Source organism: Euprymna scolopes, chromosome 25, assembly GCF_053919585.1.
Source record: "Euprymna scolopes isolate OS-2025 chromosome 25, ASM5391958v1, whole genome shotgun sequence".
NCBI lineage: Eukaryota > Metazoa > Mollusca > Cephalopoda > Sepiida > Sepiolidae > Euprymna > Euprymna scolopes.
Genome location: NC_136506.1, coordinates 67374781 through 67392489, shown reverse-complemented (window position 1 = coordinate 67392489; position 17709 = coordinate 67374781). Strand labels below are relative to the sequence as shown.

Sequence of the window (17709 nt, the reverse complement as noted above, 5' to 3'; positions counted from 1 at the left end):
ATACAAAACAAAAGTGGCATACAAAACAAACGTTGAATACAAAAAAAAAATGGCATACAAAACAAAAGTTGCATACAAAACAAACGTGGCATACAAAACAAAGGTTGCATCCAAAACAAAAGTTGCATCCAAAACAAAAGTGGCATCCAAAAAAAAAGTTGCATACAAAACAAAAGTGGCATGCAAAACAAAAGTTGCAGACAAAACAAAAATGGCATACAAAACAAAAGTGGCATACAAAACAAAGTGGGATACAAAACAAAAGTGGTATACAAAACAAAAATGGCATCCAAAACAAAAGTGGCATACAAAACAAACGTTGCATACAAAAAAGTAGCTTACAAACCAAAAGTTGCATACATAACAAGAGTGGCATTTTAAACAAAAGTGGCATACAAAACAAAAGTGGCATATGAAACAAAAGTGGCATACAAAAGCAAAGTGGCAAACAAAAAAGTTGCATACGGAACAAAAGTGGGATACAAAACAAAAGTGGCAAACAAAAAAGTTGCATACAGAACAAAAGTGGTATACAAAACAAAAGTGGCAAACAAAAAAGTTGCATACAGAACAAAAGTGGGATACAAAACAAAAGTGGCAAACAAAAAAGTTGCATACAGAACAAAAATGGCATCCAAAACAAAAGTGGCATCCAAAACAAAAGTGGCATACAAAACAAAAATGGCATACAAAACAAAAGTTGCATACAAAACAAAAGTGGTATACAAAACAAAAATGGCATACAAAACATAAGTGACATACAAAACAAACGTTGCATACAAAAAAGTAGCATACAAACCAAAAGTTGCATACATCACAAGAGTGGCATTCTAAACAAAAGTGGCATACTAAAAAAAGTAGCATAAAAAAGTAGCATAAAAAAGTTGCATCCAAAACCAAAATAGCATACAAAACTAAAGTTGAATCCAATACAAACATGAGTGACATACAAAAAACAAAATAAGCATACAAAACAAAAGTAGGATACAAAACAAAAGTAGCATAAAAAACAAAAGTTGCATACAAAACAAAAGTGGCATACAAAACAAAAGAAGGATACAAAACAAAAGTGGCATACAAAACAAAAGTGGAATACAAAACAAAAATGGCATCCAAAACAAAAGTTGCTTACAAAACAAAAGTGGTATACAAAACAAACGTTTCATCCAAAACAATAGTTGCATACAAAACAAAATTAGCATACAAAACAAAAGTTGCATACAAAACAAAAGTTGCATACAAAACAAAAGTTGCATACAAAACAAAAGTGGCATACAAAACAAAAGTTGCATACAAAACAAAAGTGGCATACAAAACAAAAGTGGCATACAAAACAAAATTGGCATAAAAACAAGAGTTGCATACAAAACAAAAGTGGCATACAAAACAAAAGTTGCATACAAAACAAAAGTGGCATACAAAACAATAGTTGCATACAAAACAAAAGTGGCATACAAAACAAAAGTTGCATACAAAACAAAAGTGGCATACAAAACAAAAGTTGAATCCAATACAAACATGAGTGACATACAAAAAACAAAATAAGCATACAAAACAAAAGTAGGATACAAAACAAAAGTAGCATAAAAAACAAAAGTTGCATATAAAACAAAAGTGGCATCCAAAACAAAAGTGGCATACAAAACAAAAGAAGGATACAAAACAAAAGTGGCATACAAAACAAAAGTGGAATACAAAACAAAAGTTGCATCCAAAACAAAAGTGGCATACAAAACAAAAGAAGGATACAAAGCAAAAGTTGCATACAAAACAAAAGTGGAATACAAAACAAAAGTTGCATACAAAACAAAAGTGGCATACAAAACAAAAGTGGCATACAAAACAAAAGAAGGATACAAAACAAAAGTGGCATACAAAACAAAAGTGGCATACAAAACAAAAGTGGAATACAAAACAAAAATGGCATCCAAAACAAAAGTTGCTTACAAAACAAAAGTGGTATACAAAACAAAAGTTTCATCCAAAACAATAGTTGCATACAAAACAAAATTGGCATACAAAACAAAAGTTGCATACAAAACAAAAGTTGCATACAAAAAAAAAGTTGCATACAAAACAAAAGTGGCATACAAAACAAAAGTTGCATACAAAACAAAAGTGGCATACAAAACAAAAGTTGCATACAAAACAAAATTGGCATAAAAACAAGAGTTGCATACAAAACAAAAGTGGCATACAAAACAAAAGTTGCATACAAAACAAAAGTGGCATACAAAACAATAGTTGCATACAAAACAAAAGTGGCATACAAAACAAAAGTGGAATACAAAACAAAAGTTGCATCCAAAACAAAAGTGGCATACAAAACAAAAGAAGGATACAAAACAAAAGTTGCATACAAAACAAAAGTGGAATACAAAACAAAAGTTGCATACAAAACAAAAGTGGCATACAAAACAAAAGTTGAATCCAATACAAACATGAGTGACATACAAAAAACAAAATAAGCATACAAAACAAAAGTAGGATACAAAACAAAAGTAGCATAAAAAACAAAAGTTGCATATAAAACAAAAGTGGCATCCAAAACAAAAGTGGCATACAAAACAAAAGAAGGATACAAAACAAAAGTGGCATACAAAACAAAAGTGGAATACAAAACAAAAGTTGCATCCAAAACAAAAGTGGCATACAAAACAAAAGAAGGATACAAAGCAAAAGTTGCATACAAAACAAAAGTGGAATACAAAACAAAAGTTGCATACAAAACAAAAGTGGCATACAAAACAAAAGTGGCATACAAAACAAAAGAAGGATACAAAACAAAAGTGGCATACAAAACAAAAGTGGCATACAAAACAAAAGTGGAATACAAAACAAAAATGGCATCCAAAACAAAAGTTGCTTACAAAACAAAAGTGGTATACAAAACAAAAGTTTCATCCAAAACAATAGTTGCATACAAAACAAAATTGGCATACAAAACAAAAGTTGCATACAAAACAAAAGTTGCATACAAAACAAAAGTTGCATACAAAACAAAAGTGGCATACAAAACAAAAGTTGCATACAAAACAAAAGTGGCATACAAAACAAAAGTTGCATACAAAACAAAATTGGCATAAAAACAAGAGTTGCATACAAAACAAAAGTGGCATACAAAACAAAAGTTGCATACAAAACAAAAGTGGCATACAAAACAATAGTTGCATACAAAACAAAAGTGGCATACAAAACAAAAGTTGCATACAAAACAATAGTTGCATACAAAACAAAAGTGGCATACAAAACAAAAGTTGCATACAAAACAAAAGTGGCATACAAAACAAAAGTGGCATACAAAACAAAAGTGGCATACAAAACAAAAGTGGTATACAAAACAATAGTTGCATACAAAACAAAATGGCATACAAAACAATAGTTGCATACAAAACAAAAGTGGCATACAAAACAAAAGTGGCATACAAAACAAAAGTTGCATACAAAACAAAAGTGGCATACAAAACAAAAGTGGCATACAAAATAAAAGTGGCATACAAAACAAAAGTGGCATACAAAACAAAAGTTGCATACAAAACAAAAGTGGCATACAAAACAAAAGTGGCATACAAAACAAAAGTGGCATACAAAACAATAGTTGCATACAAAACAAAAGTGGCATACAAAACAAAAGTGGCATACAAAACAAAAGTGGCATACAAAACAATAGTTGCATACAAAACAAAAGTGGCATACAAAACAAAAGTGGCATACAAAATAAAAGTGGCATACAAAACAATAGTTGCATACAAAACAAAAGTGGCATACAAAACAATAGTTGCATAAAAACAAAAGTGGCATACAAAACAATAGTTGCATACAAAACAAAAGTGGCATACAAAACAAAAGTGGCATACAAAACAATAGTTGCATACAAAACAAAAGTGGCATACAAAACAAAAGTTGCATACAAAACAAAAGTTGCATACAAAACAAAAGTGGCATACAAAACAAAAGTTGCATACAAAACAAAAGTGGCATACAAAACAAAAGTTGCTTACAAAACAAAAGTGGAATACAAAACAAAAATGGCATCCAAAACAAAAGTTGCTTACAAAACAAAAGTGGTATACAAAACAAAAGTTTCATCCAAAACAATAGTTGCATACAAAACAAAATTGGCATACAAAACAAAAGTTGCATACAAAACAAAAGTTGCATACATCACAAGAGTGGCATACAAAACAAAAGTTGCATACAAAACAAAATTGGCATAAAAACAAAAGTTGCATACAAAACAAAAGTGGCATACAAAACAAAAGTTGCATCCAAAACAAAAGTGGCATACAAAACAATAGTTGCATACAAAACAAAAGTGGCATACAAAACAAAAGTTGCATACAAAACAAAAGTTGCATACAAAACAAAAGTTGCATACAAAACAAAAGTGGAATACAAAACAAAAATGGCATCCAAAACAAAAGTTGCTTACAAAACAAAAGTGGTATACAAAACAAAAGTTTCATCCAAAACAATAGTTGCATACAAAACAAAATTGGCATACAAAACAAAAGTTGCATACAAAACAAAAGTGGCATACAAAACAAAAGTTGCATACAAAACAAAAGTGGCATACAAAACAAAAGTTGCATACAAAACAAAAGTGGCATACAAAACAAAAGTTGCATACAAAACAAAAGTTGCATACAAAACAAAAGTGGCATACAAAACAAAAGTGGCATAAAAATAAAAGTGGAAATAAAAAAAGCTGCTTAAAATACGAAAGTAGTATAAAAACAAAAGCAGCATAAAAACACAAGCAGCATAAAAACACAAGTGGCATACAATCGAAGAAACTAATAAAGCTGCATCATTCGGTACATTTATTTTTGTGTTGTAATTATTTTTTTACTCGATTTTTTGTTATAATTTTTGGAATTTTTATTCACTTCAACATGATATGAAATCATGTAGTAGTGTTTTTACTTTAAATGCATTTTTTTATATGCAATTAAATGCATGAGCGTCAGTTGTTCGATTACATAAACAGTTGTTATTCTTTCTATCCCAAAATTGTCTCTCCCAATTCATCTTTGAGCTGTTATCTTCAAGGATTATTCTTATATTCTCATACACAAGAATTGAACTTTTTTGAGGGGGATAAAAATCCCCATGAAGCCGCCATCTGAATAATCGACTGGATTCCAAAAATTGATCCTCTTACCTTCATTAAATTATTTCCACACACATAATTCTGATCATAAGAAAACGGCTGCTAAATTCAACATGACAGCTGTAAAAAAAAAAGATTAACATCAGTGAGATGTCTACAACTACTACGTGTCATCTACATCACAAAACTCCAGCTATTTACATGATGAACTACTGTTTAAATGATTTGATGGAGTCAGAAAATTGTTCCACCATTTATGACACTAATTTTCGCAGGCAGATGTTTAATATGCTGTGATAAAAGACAATAATCCCGAATGTCCATCTTATGGTTGCAGTCTCCAATAGAGATGGATGAAACCTGAGTAGTAATTGAATGTGTTGATATTGAATTAAATACGCCCAAACGTGAACAATGGTAATAATGGTAATAATCAGAGAAGAGATTTAAAGGGAGATAAATCCGAAATATTCTTTTAAATGAAAATAATTTTTGCAGACACATTTCCTATACATATATCTTCCTATCTTATATAAATAGAAATTTTGTTCATTTTTCCACTCACCTATCACAATTTCTGGTGTTAGGAATAATAAGGAAAATCAAAGCACGAAAAATTAAATTTCATCTAAAAACTGTTAACTACTTAATTTTTATGTGAATTTTAACTAAAAACTAATGTTATCTACTTAATTTTTATGTGAATTTTAACTTTTGTTTGCAAGTTTGTTTTTTTTTTTTGCATTTTCACCCCAAACAAGGCATAGTGCCATTTTGATTTAGGGGGCTACTATCTGACACATAATTTGCAGGGATATTATGTTGGGAGTTGAGCAGCAAGATGTCAGTTTACATTACACTTGAGCTTCTGCTTGTTAGTACAGCCAGGGAAGCAGGGACCCGGAGGTTAATTCCAAAGTCTAGTCGTCTGAGTGAAGAAACTATTAGAGTACACACTTTCTGGCATTTAGGGATCTTTACTGTGTAGGGATGAGACTTAGCTGTTTGTCAGGTTTGTCGAGGGTATTTACATCGAAAAGGTACAAGGGCTCAAAGTTTCTCGAAGCACATTCCATAAAAATTTGTAAAATAGGCAGAGGGATGCAACATTTCATTGATGGGACAGAGGTTGAAGGCTAGCTGATAGTGCAGGATATTAGGTCAGTGACTCTGTTTTGAACCCTGTCTACGAGTAACAGACTATTAGCAAATGCACCAGTTCAAATGTGACAGTAATACTCTGTACAGGAGAAAATGGTGGGCTTGTAGAGGTGCAAGATAGTCTCAGGTGTAAGTAACTTTCTAGCACGGTAGAGGGCCTACCTTCTTTGGAGTAGTTTTGGCAAAGTAACATATTACTACATTATTACATAAACATGTACTTTCACGATCCATTGATCAGCCATTATTATTTTTGAAATGTAACTTTAACAAGAAAAGTAACTAATAGTTTGAAATCTGTAAAACTTGCAATTTCTTTGAAAACTATTTTAATTAATGATTAATTTTCTACTTTTCTACATTTTCATAATTTTGGGATATGTTACTAATTCTGACATGACAACTGAGTAGATAACATCGGTGTTAACTGAAATTCAATTTCTCCATTTTTTGTTATTCTGAACAAGCACCCATTTTTTTTTTCAATGCAATAAATACATTGTGGAATTTGTTTCATTTAAAATATCAGATATCTTAACTACTTTTAGAAATGGAAAATAGTGTATTAACAATAAATAATAAATTCCAAACAAATAAAGCAACCAGAAACCGAAACCTTGAAATCTATAGTCTGAGGTTCTAATAACTACTCTATTTGGACTTTCTTATTAAAAGAGCTTAAAACATTACTATAGGAAAATAATGGTCACAGATACACTTTAACTAATCGGAAGTATATTTCTGTTTTCTTTTTGGGGAGAGTTAAAAGAGGAGAAAAATGAAATTGTATGATTTTTAGATTTTTAAGACTTTTATTTTATTAAAGAAATTTTATCATTTTCAAAAAAACAAAAACAAAAAAAAAAAACAAAAGCATTCATCGTTTAACTTTTTCAAATAAAATTATTGAAAAAATAAAACAACTACAAACATTTCAAGATATTCGAATTTGGCTTTTGCATTTTACATTTAAATAATTATAATTTCTTGAAGAAAGTTTTATAAGAAAACTTTCCATTTCACAATATTTATTAATAAATTTAAATACTGTTGCTCGTATAGTAATTTTTTAAAAAGTTTTCATTCAATTCAATGAATATTTCTGTAAGTAATATTTTATGTTTTTAATGAACTTTTTTTGAATTACGGTAAAATTTTGGTTTGAAAACTCATTAAATTTTGGATTGTCTCCTATTTTCCCTAGTATAACTCCTCTAAAAATGAAAGCAAAAAATACTTCCGGTTAGCTAAACTACACTTGTGCCAAATCATTATAAGTTTGGCATGACGTCATAGATTTATGATTTACTAGCAGGGGGTACCCGGCGTTGCCCTGGTAGAGGCGTGTGTTTGTTGGGGGGGTGGTAAAATGAAAACAAAGCGAAGTCATAACCCTGTTTAAATGTTATAAAAACAAACAATGTTAAAATTATAAAAAAAAAAATCGTGTAAAAAAAAAACAATTAAAAAAAATGAACGTGATGCAATACGAATGGTCCGGCTGTGCCCGTGTGCTTGAAAAATCCCAAAAATGTTTGGAGGGAGGGGGGCTCGAACTCGAATCATTGAGGCGAAAGCGCCCCCCCCCCAAAAGTAATGAATTAACTAAAAAGTGAATTAGATCAAATATCAATTCCGCAGTGAAGTTTGTTTTGGTTTAGTTTCAGTAGTCACATCACACTCAAATTCTAAATGAATTTATTTGTTTTAATTTTAATTTAAGTGTAATGCAAGTGAATTCACGATCTCGTTGCGTTGTAATATTTGTGTAAAAATAAATGTTGAGTTGAAAGCACTAATAAATAAAGGTCATAGTTAGATTTCACGGTTAGAGTCGTTGAAACCGGAAGTAAAATTCGGTTAGTCTCGCAGATTGCATCTTACAGTAACGAAAAAAAAAAGCAAAAAGAAAACAATAATAGTTTTCGCGTTTTTTTAAAAAAAATTTTTAATTTCTAAAAACAGAAAGCATAAATCAGGGGAAAAAGATAAAGAAGATTTGTTCATGGAATTTGCATTTAGATTTAGGCACAGATAGAGCATGGGGGAAATTGCTGATATTGATAGTCGAGTATTTTTTGTGAAAGTTTGGTGAGGGGGAACCATAAATTGGAGCTCAGACGAGCACTTGCCATGAAAGTAACAATAGAGCAGAGACAGGCTTGCAACGTCTCTTCTGTGGAAAAGAGATTGCAGGAAAGAGAAAAGAGCATTACCTACTAGGTCTCAAAGCCAGTTTTGAACTCTATCAAGGCAGGATAAGATATGCTGAGCAGTTCCTGCCCAGATATGGCAACAGTACTCCATTTTAGGATGTACTTGGCTCTTATACAAATAGAGGATTGCATCAGCAGTGAGATACTTACTGGAGAAACAGGATGATCCAACCATTTTTCCAGATTTCATGCATGTATTCCATTTCAGATCAGGAGTGAAGATCAGTCCATACGCTTGTCAAGAGAGCCATTCATTTCATTTGGGGCCTGATGGGGGTCAGAGTGATTATGATGGAAAGAGAGAAGCTTGGTTTTAGCTGTCTGAAAATTAACCAGCCACTTTTGTCCCCATTGCACCACGAGTAAAATTATTTAGTAATCAGTATATAATAAGAAATGTAAATAAACATTGTATGAGAAAACCTTGTGAGAAAAATATCCAGCTGAATTTACAATAGTTGCCAGCATAGCAATATAATAGTTGCCAGCATAGCGTTTATGCATGATAGCAAACCCTCTACAGGAGCTAGAAATTGGGCCTTTAGATCACATTAATTTTAATAATAGGAAAAGAAAAACATGAGCTCCATGGACTTTTTACATTTACAATAGACTACAACAAATTGATAATAATAAGAGAAGAATGTGGCACAAGGCTGGAGGGTGTGGAAAATCAGCTCCCCTAAAGGGTTGGGTACAGAAATAACCGTTAACAGACTCGTTGACACTCTCTGGTAGATACATGTCAGGTAATCGATATTGAATAAATCTTCACTCCCAAAAAGAACCCCCCCCCCAAGAATTGTTAAACCCCGAATGAGTGTGTGCTGGCATTATTAATATCTGTTGTTACTAAGAAAAAGACAACGGCTGCTAAAACGAACACAACAGATCTACCAACAGCTGCATAAAAAAGAGATTAACATCAGTGAGATAGATGCCTACGATTGCTATGTGTCATCTACACAGCACGAATCCAGCAGTTTACATGATGAGTTGCTGCCCAGATAATTTGCCAGAGTCAGAGATTCGGGCCACCATCAGAGACAGATTCCTCATTATACTGTGATAAGAGATAAAAATTTTGAATAAGTTTAAAAGAGACTAATGCTGCTATTCACCATCTAGTGGAGATAATCTCTTCTCTTCCCTGTACTTTCTTTCTTACAAAAGAAGCATTGGTAATCTTTTTTCTATACTATTGTTATTTCAATTGGAGGTGCTCGACTGAGCTCCAGTCTTGGTTCATCCCTGTAAAACAGTCTCAATAAGGATGCATCTTGCTACCACCACTGCAAAGTATTTTTCTTTCTTCCTCTGTGTACCTAAAATCAAATACCATTTCTATTAACAGAATATCTTTCCAAGAATTTCCTATCTTTAGAAAATATTGCCATGAGAGTGCTTTCCTGCAGGCTATAAAACGGTTGTCTTCATGTGCAATGTCAACAAATATTTGCCAAGCTTTACCCTTAAGTAATCCAATTTTGTCTATTCCCATTCAATCCTTTCATAGTACTGTTCATCATCCAAGTTACAATGACATGAACTTTTATCCTTGAGTAGCTTTTGTTTTTTTTTTTCCATGAAAATCGCTCCAGACAAGGCATGAAGCCACATGAAAACAGTTACCAGAATGTTTTTCACCATTGTCATGTAAAAGGTCATGACATCCAGTTGAGAATTGTCTGAATAGCACAAGACGTGTTATGCATTAGATTATCTCCCTTGTAGTGAGATCTATAAGTTCTATTCGTTTGTGATAAGTTTTTAGAGTGATCGCCGTTGCTTGTTTTTGTTGTTCTAGTTATTGGCTGAGAAAACAAAGATGGTGGTTTGGACAAACAGACGTGTGTCCATGACTGGATTTATTTAACAAGTAAACTAACAGCCTAGATTTTACATCATTTGGAATATTTGACATTTCTGCCAATAAATCAAAGTAAATTGGTCGTTCCTCGATCTATTGATTTGTATAACAAGCAGCTACTGTCCTTACCGATCTCTCCCAAACTCTGCTAAACCAGAAATAATACATAGGAATGGTCAAGCTTTCATTATTGATCTTCACTAATCTATAAACTAATTCATTCAAAATATATGTACAATCTAGTAAACAGGTTGCAACCTGCTATAAAAGACTTGGCATCGTCCAGTGATATGTAAAAGAGAATCTATATAATAATTTACGAAACTGCTTCCTCTCGTACGTACGATATCACATTATACAGCATAATCATATTGACACACCAGTTCTTGTTAAATCAGTGAAGTTAAGCAACGTTGAGTCTGGCCAGTACCAGATGAGTGACCAGAGACTGGATGTAGGAGGACGTTAACACTTCTGATAACTCCTGCGTCTCATATGACCTCCAGCTACCTTGACCCTATCCTGCCGTTGGATCAAGATGGTTTGGATGAAAGAATGAGACTGGCTTCACTTTAAATCAATTCCTAGCGCGAGTCATCCATCATCTTAAGATTGATCAGATGGTCTTCGTTGTTGCGACGGATGAGCCACTACCACAGTTTACACGCATTAATTGTTTTGGAGTCCATAGGGAATGAATTCTGACACACACAGACACACACAGACAAAGCCCCTTATAAACATAAGTAGAGATAGAGATTTGAAAACCGTTGCAGAACTCACTCTCTTTCTATCTTACTCGCAAATACACATACAGGATACGTTTAAACTATAAGTGTATATCTATTTTTAATTACACGTTTTGACTGACACACAATTTCAGATTGCTTCCTACAAAAACCAAACATGCATGAAGGGAAGACAAATAAGTCATTCCTCCACCCCCACGGGCTGGCAAGTTGGAATTTTGAAATATATTTTAAAATAAAAACATGTAACTTTTTTAATTCTAAAAGGCAATCTTTAATAAATCTCAAGTAATATACACCAAAAAAAGTTAGTTGTATTTTTTTAACCCTAACCCTAACCCTAACCCTAATACAAGCTCCTCTATCATTTACATGTACAGCATTAAGGTGTTTTTTCTTCTTGAAACACATTTTTTGTTACATGTAGCTGTTGTGTTCTGTTGACATGAGTAGTAATAAACTCAATCAGGTGTTGTAAAAGAGTGTGTATGCACACGTGTGAGAAAATTACCACCAGCCGAAGGATAGCTGGCTAGCGAAAATATTAGCAGCAACAGTATCCCTTTAAAGTACATATGCAAATTAGAAATTGTGCACGAGCTTGCATCACAAGAAAAGGAAGAAAATACACAACGTGGTTGAAAAGAGATGCAATTTGCATGTCGAGGAAGATGGACATGTAAATATGAGGGCAAAAAAGTGGCAGGGACAGAGACTTTTAAAAAGCATTCGTGTGTGCACAAAGACTTTGGAAAAAATAACGAAATGTATTCTTTTAAAAGAACCAAAAATAAATGCATTTCATTTGCACTTAAAAAAAAAAGGTGCCAAGTCGGATTTTTATTTCTTTCCTATTTATTTTTGTTTGTTTGTTCCTGCGATGTGACAGTGTGACGTCTCTCTCTCTCTCTCTCTCTCTCTCTCTCTCTCTCTCTCTGTGTTTCTCTCTCATTCCATAGTAGAGGTGTTCTGTTCCTTCATCTCTTTCTTTGTTCTTATAATGCTTGTAATTGTTGAACATGAAAATAGCTCCAAACAAAGGATAAAGCTTCCTAATATAAGGAAAGGAGCTAAAGATGATTATCACAAGGTAGGAGATGCCTATTGACCTTCATCTTGAAAAAATTCAAGTCAGGAAGAAAGTTCCACAAACTTGCAGTACTTGAAAAGAAGCTACTGGAATAGGAAGCTGTATTATAATGAGGCATAAAAACAGTGAATTGATTGAGATTACTTGTATAACGAGACAGATGAGCTAGAACAAACGAAACAAGAAATGGATTAAAGAATTCTGATGAACACATTCCATAATAGTATTTATAAAAAAAACGACTGAGACTAGTAACATTATGTCTGTGAGAGAGAAGTTACAGAGAAGATGCGTTTCTGTACTTTATCAAAAGCCCTCAAATGGAACAAAGATTCACCAGCTCAAATTTGACAACAATGCTCCATACATAGTCTGATAGTAGAGTTGTAGTGATTGATAATAATATATAATAATAGATAATAATAGAAAGTGTTCAGAACAATAGAGAAAACCGATTTATGAGGAGCAGAAATAGCAATAGATCTAATATATGGACTCCAAGAAAGATTCGATGAGAAAGAAAGACCAAGAAGTTTTAGAGTCGATTTCTCATCAAAAGCAGAGCCATACATGAGAATCTCAGGGAGAAAGGGGACATGAAGGGGATTGAAAGAGATGAATTAAAAAGAAATCGTGTATATGTGTGAAAAGAAGATAAATTAAAAAACTCAATACAATCATATACAAGTCTTGGATCAGGTGCTTTCCTTCCCTGTACATAACCTTAGTACAGACAATTCTTGAGTATGCTATCAAGTGGCAAATCTCTATCTTCAAAGTGTGTTCAACTGTTGACAACCACGATAGTGATGGGATACTCAACGCTTACTAGGTGCCTTCAATAAGTTTCCATACTTTTTTCATAAAAGTACTTTTATTGATAGTACACACATGAAACTCTAGTCCCCTTAAGAGTAATCTCCTCTGGCTGCAATGCACTTGTTGTACCCTTCCAACAACTTCTGGAACGCACCATGAAAGTCTTTGCATGTGTGTGTCAATGACTCTCGTCACAGCCTCTTTCATCTCCTCCATTGTCTCATAACACCATCATCTAAGGTTTTCCTTGAGCTTAGGAAATAACTAAAAGTCACAGGGAGCAAGGTCTGGACTATAGGGAGGGTGAGGAACTGTCTTGATACCCATCTTGGTCAAATAGTCTGTGATAAGGATAGAGTTGTGGACTGGTCCCTTTGCGCAAATCTTCCACAACTTCAGTTCATCGCGAGTAATTGTGTGTACAGTTCCCACACTGACATCAAACTGTGCACTTATTGTCCTTATAGACACACGACGATCCTTATCCATGAAATTTATTTTTTGGCCAATCAACTCACGTGTTCTGACTTTCTTACTCCTCCCACACCTCTCATCCCTCACAGACTCCCTGCCTGCCTTGAATCTCTTATGACACTCAAAAACAGATACTTGATTCATGCCAGATGGTCTAAAAGCAGTCTGAAGCATTCCATACGTTTCTGTGGCATTTTTTCCAAGTTTAAAACAGAATCTTATTGCATATCGTTCTTCTAAAATGTCCTCATGTCCAGATTGCAGTTTTGAAATTTACCAGCTGTGACAATCAGGCTTTAATAGGTTGTATTCCAATTCCTGTTGTAGCTACTGACAACCTGAAATCATAAAACTTGGTAAGTCATCTCATAAGATGTAGAGCAATAACGTGCTGAATTTTTAAATGCCTGTACAAAAAAGTCTGGAGACTCATTGAAGGCACCTCGTACTTATAAAGAATGGCTTCAAAGACTAAAAATTGTTCTTACTTACAAGGAAACCTGATTCTAGCATACAGAAATCATCAACAGAAATTTCAATATCATTATAGAAGTTTTTAATTGTCACTAGTCACAGTCTGTGTGGTTACCGCAGATGTACCATCGTCACTTTTGTCTCAACAAAAGAAAGACAGTATTATCTGTTCATGTTTCTGCTCCCTGGAACAACCTGCCATATGAGATCATGATGATACCTACAATATGCAGGTTCGAAGTTACCTTGCACAAACATTCAGATGGTAGCATCTTCTGATTATCTTTTTAAATGGCTTGCGGCACTTAGCTAAACTTTTGCCAATAAGAGTGATTGAAATCAATATATGGATAAATAATATTTGTCTTTATTAATCATCAGAGTTCGACATCTGATATCTGATATAATTACAAACCAAGCAATAGTAGTATGCTCAATCAGGTGTGAGGTCTCTTTATTTCTTTTTGCAGTAGTGGCAGTAGAGGTGTTCTCTTTTTTCACCCTTTTCTTTGTTCTGTGATTGTTGAAGCAATTACAACAAACATATAATGAATAGATGACAAAAGGTATACAATCAAGGGTATAGAATAAAATCAATGTGAATTAACAAAATTTCGTCTTTATTATGTGAAAGACATTTTCATAATGAGTTTGTTTGTTCACAATTTGATTAATATGTGCAAAATGTACTGATTCACAAATTAATTTTGGAATTGAAAACGGACGTTCGCGCACTTTCATTTCTCTATGATTTCTATATATACTATTTATTCAAATAAAATCTACATTCAAGAAATAACCTCCTATAATAAAATCTATTTTAATAATTAAGTTCATGTTATAAATTATTTATTATAATAGAATTGTTTGGATTGTTCTATTTAGAAATATTATTTAAAGTTGATTTATTTATTTTTAAGAAGTTAAGATATTCAGTGCATCTTAAGTAGTATGTGATTAAACCCCCGGCCTGTCAATATGTTTCAACCTGACAACACCGGGTATATACAGCTAGTTTAAAATAATTACAAATTTGTAAAAAGCAACAAGCATGAAAATGTAAAAAGTGTTATATTGTATATCAACACTTAATAGAATAAATACTCTCAAACACAAGGTTAGGAAATCTAACATATAAAGCTATCTTGTTGGATTTTCAAAGTCACACCCAAATTTGAGATATTGATACTTGATTCAGACTAACCTAAAGCTTGTTTACCTTACATGATGTTATTGGCATGAATATATTATAGTTCGCTTTTGATTACTTCTGGAAATATTTATTTTTGATAAGAAAACTGTTAGAGCGGATATATCTTTTCATACTCAATGAAGCAGATTAAAGGCAAGTTATCGTGTGCAAGTAATACTGAGTTGTCTCCCTTTAGTATTTGAAAAAATAAATGTGTATTAATTAAATTACGTGACGTCAAGCGTGTCTGTATGAGTATTCCATGAACAAAGCTTCTTTCTTAGAACTGCACGCCTGTGGAACTCTGTTCCGTCTGCCTGCTTCCCACCGGACTACAACTTGGATGTCTTCAAGTTCAACGTTAACAAATTCCTAATGAACCGCCCCCTTAAGTAAACACTTCATCAAATCTCCACACTAACGTAATGTACTTGCAATAACCCTTATCCCTGAGTGGCTTCTGGGCCTTGATAAGTGGTGATCACTGTGTAAAAAAAAAAAAAAGAAGCTTGCCCAGGGTGATGAAAACTAAGTTGTTGGCCACAGTTATGGTCTTTGGTGTGGTTTCAAGTGAGGGCCACATCATATAACTTCACATTTTTGAAGTTGGCTTGAAAGTCAACACCAAACTGTACCTGAATGTGCTGAATAGTGTGGTGATCATATGGTACAATCAAGTGGCAGATCGTGGATGTGGCAGCAGGATTCGGTGCTGACCCACAAGTCTGAAGAGACCCAGGCTTGGCTTCAGAATGAGTGCTACGACTTGTACCCTTCTCTCACTGGCCCCACCTCCTCTCCAACCTAAACCTGCTAGACTACTTCGTTTGGTCATATGTTGAGAACATCACCAACATGACCTCCCACAACACCAAAGCCAGCCTGATAACCACCATCTGCAAAGTATTCACGAGCTTCCACCGGCACTTGTGGAAAAGGCATGCTCCCAGTTCTGGACCTGTATTGAGGCAATGATTGTGGCTGAAGGCAGCTACATTGAATAAATGTCAGTTCTACCACATAATCAAGTTATCTGATTTGATTTTTTTCAATAAAAATTTTAGAATAAAGCTGTTTTTTTCTTTAGGGCTACAATTTTATTGTTCTACCCTGTAGCAGAAAAATTTCCAGCATCTTGGGATCTCTTGCGTGAATAGATATGATTTTGTTGCTAATCTGGTGGGTCAGAAGTGTTTCATTGAGGGTTGAATGTGCAGTAAGTTCACCGGACACATTCCATGGAAGTACTTGTAAAACAAACTACGGTATTGTGACAAAGACTGGAGCTTGGCACACAGTATGGGATTTATTAAGTTGGAAACTGTTTTGTGCTCTCTATCAAAGAGGGATAGGCTAGTGGTCCATGCATCAACCAAGATGCGGCAGCAATATTCCATGCATGGGCTCATGGTGATGTGGTGTGGTCCTTGACCTTGGTAGGCTCATTTTGGAACAACAATAACTTGGATGACTCTACTGCATGGGTTAACTGACTACCACCTAGTATAACTTTCCAACTAGAGTAACAGCAAGCTGGCTCACTTTTTGTGCAGTCATAATGTTTCTGTAATAGCCAAAAACACGGTGTCTGGATCAAAGATGCAGACACCGTGTTTGATTGCACAGCAATGATTGATGCTTTCGACTCCTGAAGGGGAGACTCTAGGACTCCATCTCACTTGAATTGGGTGCCAAGCTTGAGGAGCTCTTGGAACGGTAACATGTAGTCTGCCACACTGAAAGCATATACAAATGATTTATGAGGCCAAACCATGAGCGGATATACTTGATAATTTTTGGTTCTGTGAAATCTAAAATGGTGTAGAGGACTAGGATATATAAATCCCAATCCCGTTACAAAAGAATAATGAAACGAATGGAATTGAAGGAAACAAAAACTCAATTGATGGATAAGATAAACCTGTCGTTTATTTACTGTTGAAAGAATGAATGTTTTAGATATAACATGTGTTCATATCTGCGCGGGTGTAACCATTGTTCGTTGCGGGACTGGTGTTGTAGAAAGAAAAGGAAATGTGTGTTCATCTCAAGTTCGGGTCACTATCGTTTGTTCGCGCGTGGGAAAAGAAGTGAGTAATGTAATGGAACGAGAAATGACAGTCCATCGTGTAGACAAAGAAAAGGATAGAGAGTTGACATCAGTTAGCAGTCAGCTACGCAAAGGTGTTCTCAGGGACCAGTAGTAGATAGAGAGAGAAAGAATGAGAATGTGTACGTACGGTCTGTTAGCTTTTTGCCCCGCATAGTAGTAAATGGCGTGAGGTACGCGGTCGGTCTGTAGACCGACCAGCTCGAAAGCTGGGCCGAAAAGAAGGAGCCGCTTATTGCGCTTTCTTTTATACTCGTTTCCGGAGTGTCATTTGCGCATGTGTGGATTTCCTTTGAAAGAGGAAGTGACGTCGTCCATGTGTGCGTTTATGTGCGCATGTGTGAGTACATGTGTGTACGTTAGCGTGTGGGTATATACACGTGAATGTGAGTGTATCTACGTGAATATGAATATATGTACATGTGTGGACGTGGGCACGTA

The 17709-nt window shown here is 34.2% G+C and overlaps 1 protein-coding gene across 1 annotated transcript in view; it reads left to right on the top strand.

Annotated features, from left to right (window-relative positions):
* Positions 1–381: 381 nt before the first annotated feature.
* Positions 382–17709, top strand: part of LOC145247221 (uncharacterized) — a gene marked incomplete at its 5' end in the record, with an annotated part of 38705 nt that continues 21377 nt past the window's right edge. Inside the window, 2 exons of the mRNA XM_080108848.1 lie at positions 382–720; positions 2517–2882. Of these exons, the coding sequence (XP_079964974.1) occupies positions 382–720; positions 2517–2882 (705 nt within the window). The remainder of the gene's footprint in view (positions 721–2516; positions 2883–17709) is intronic.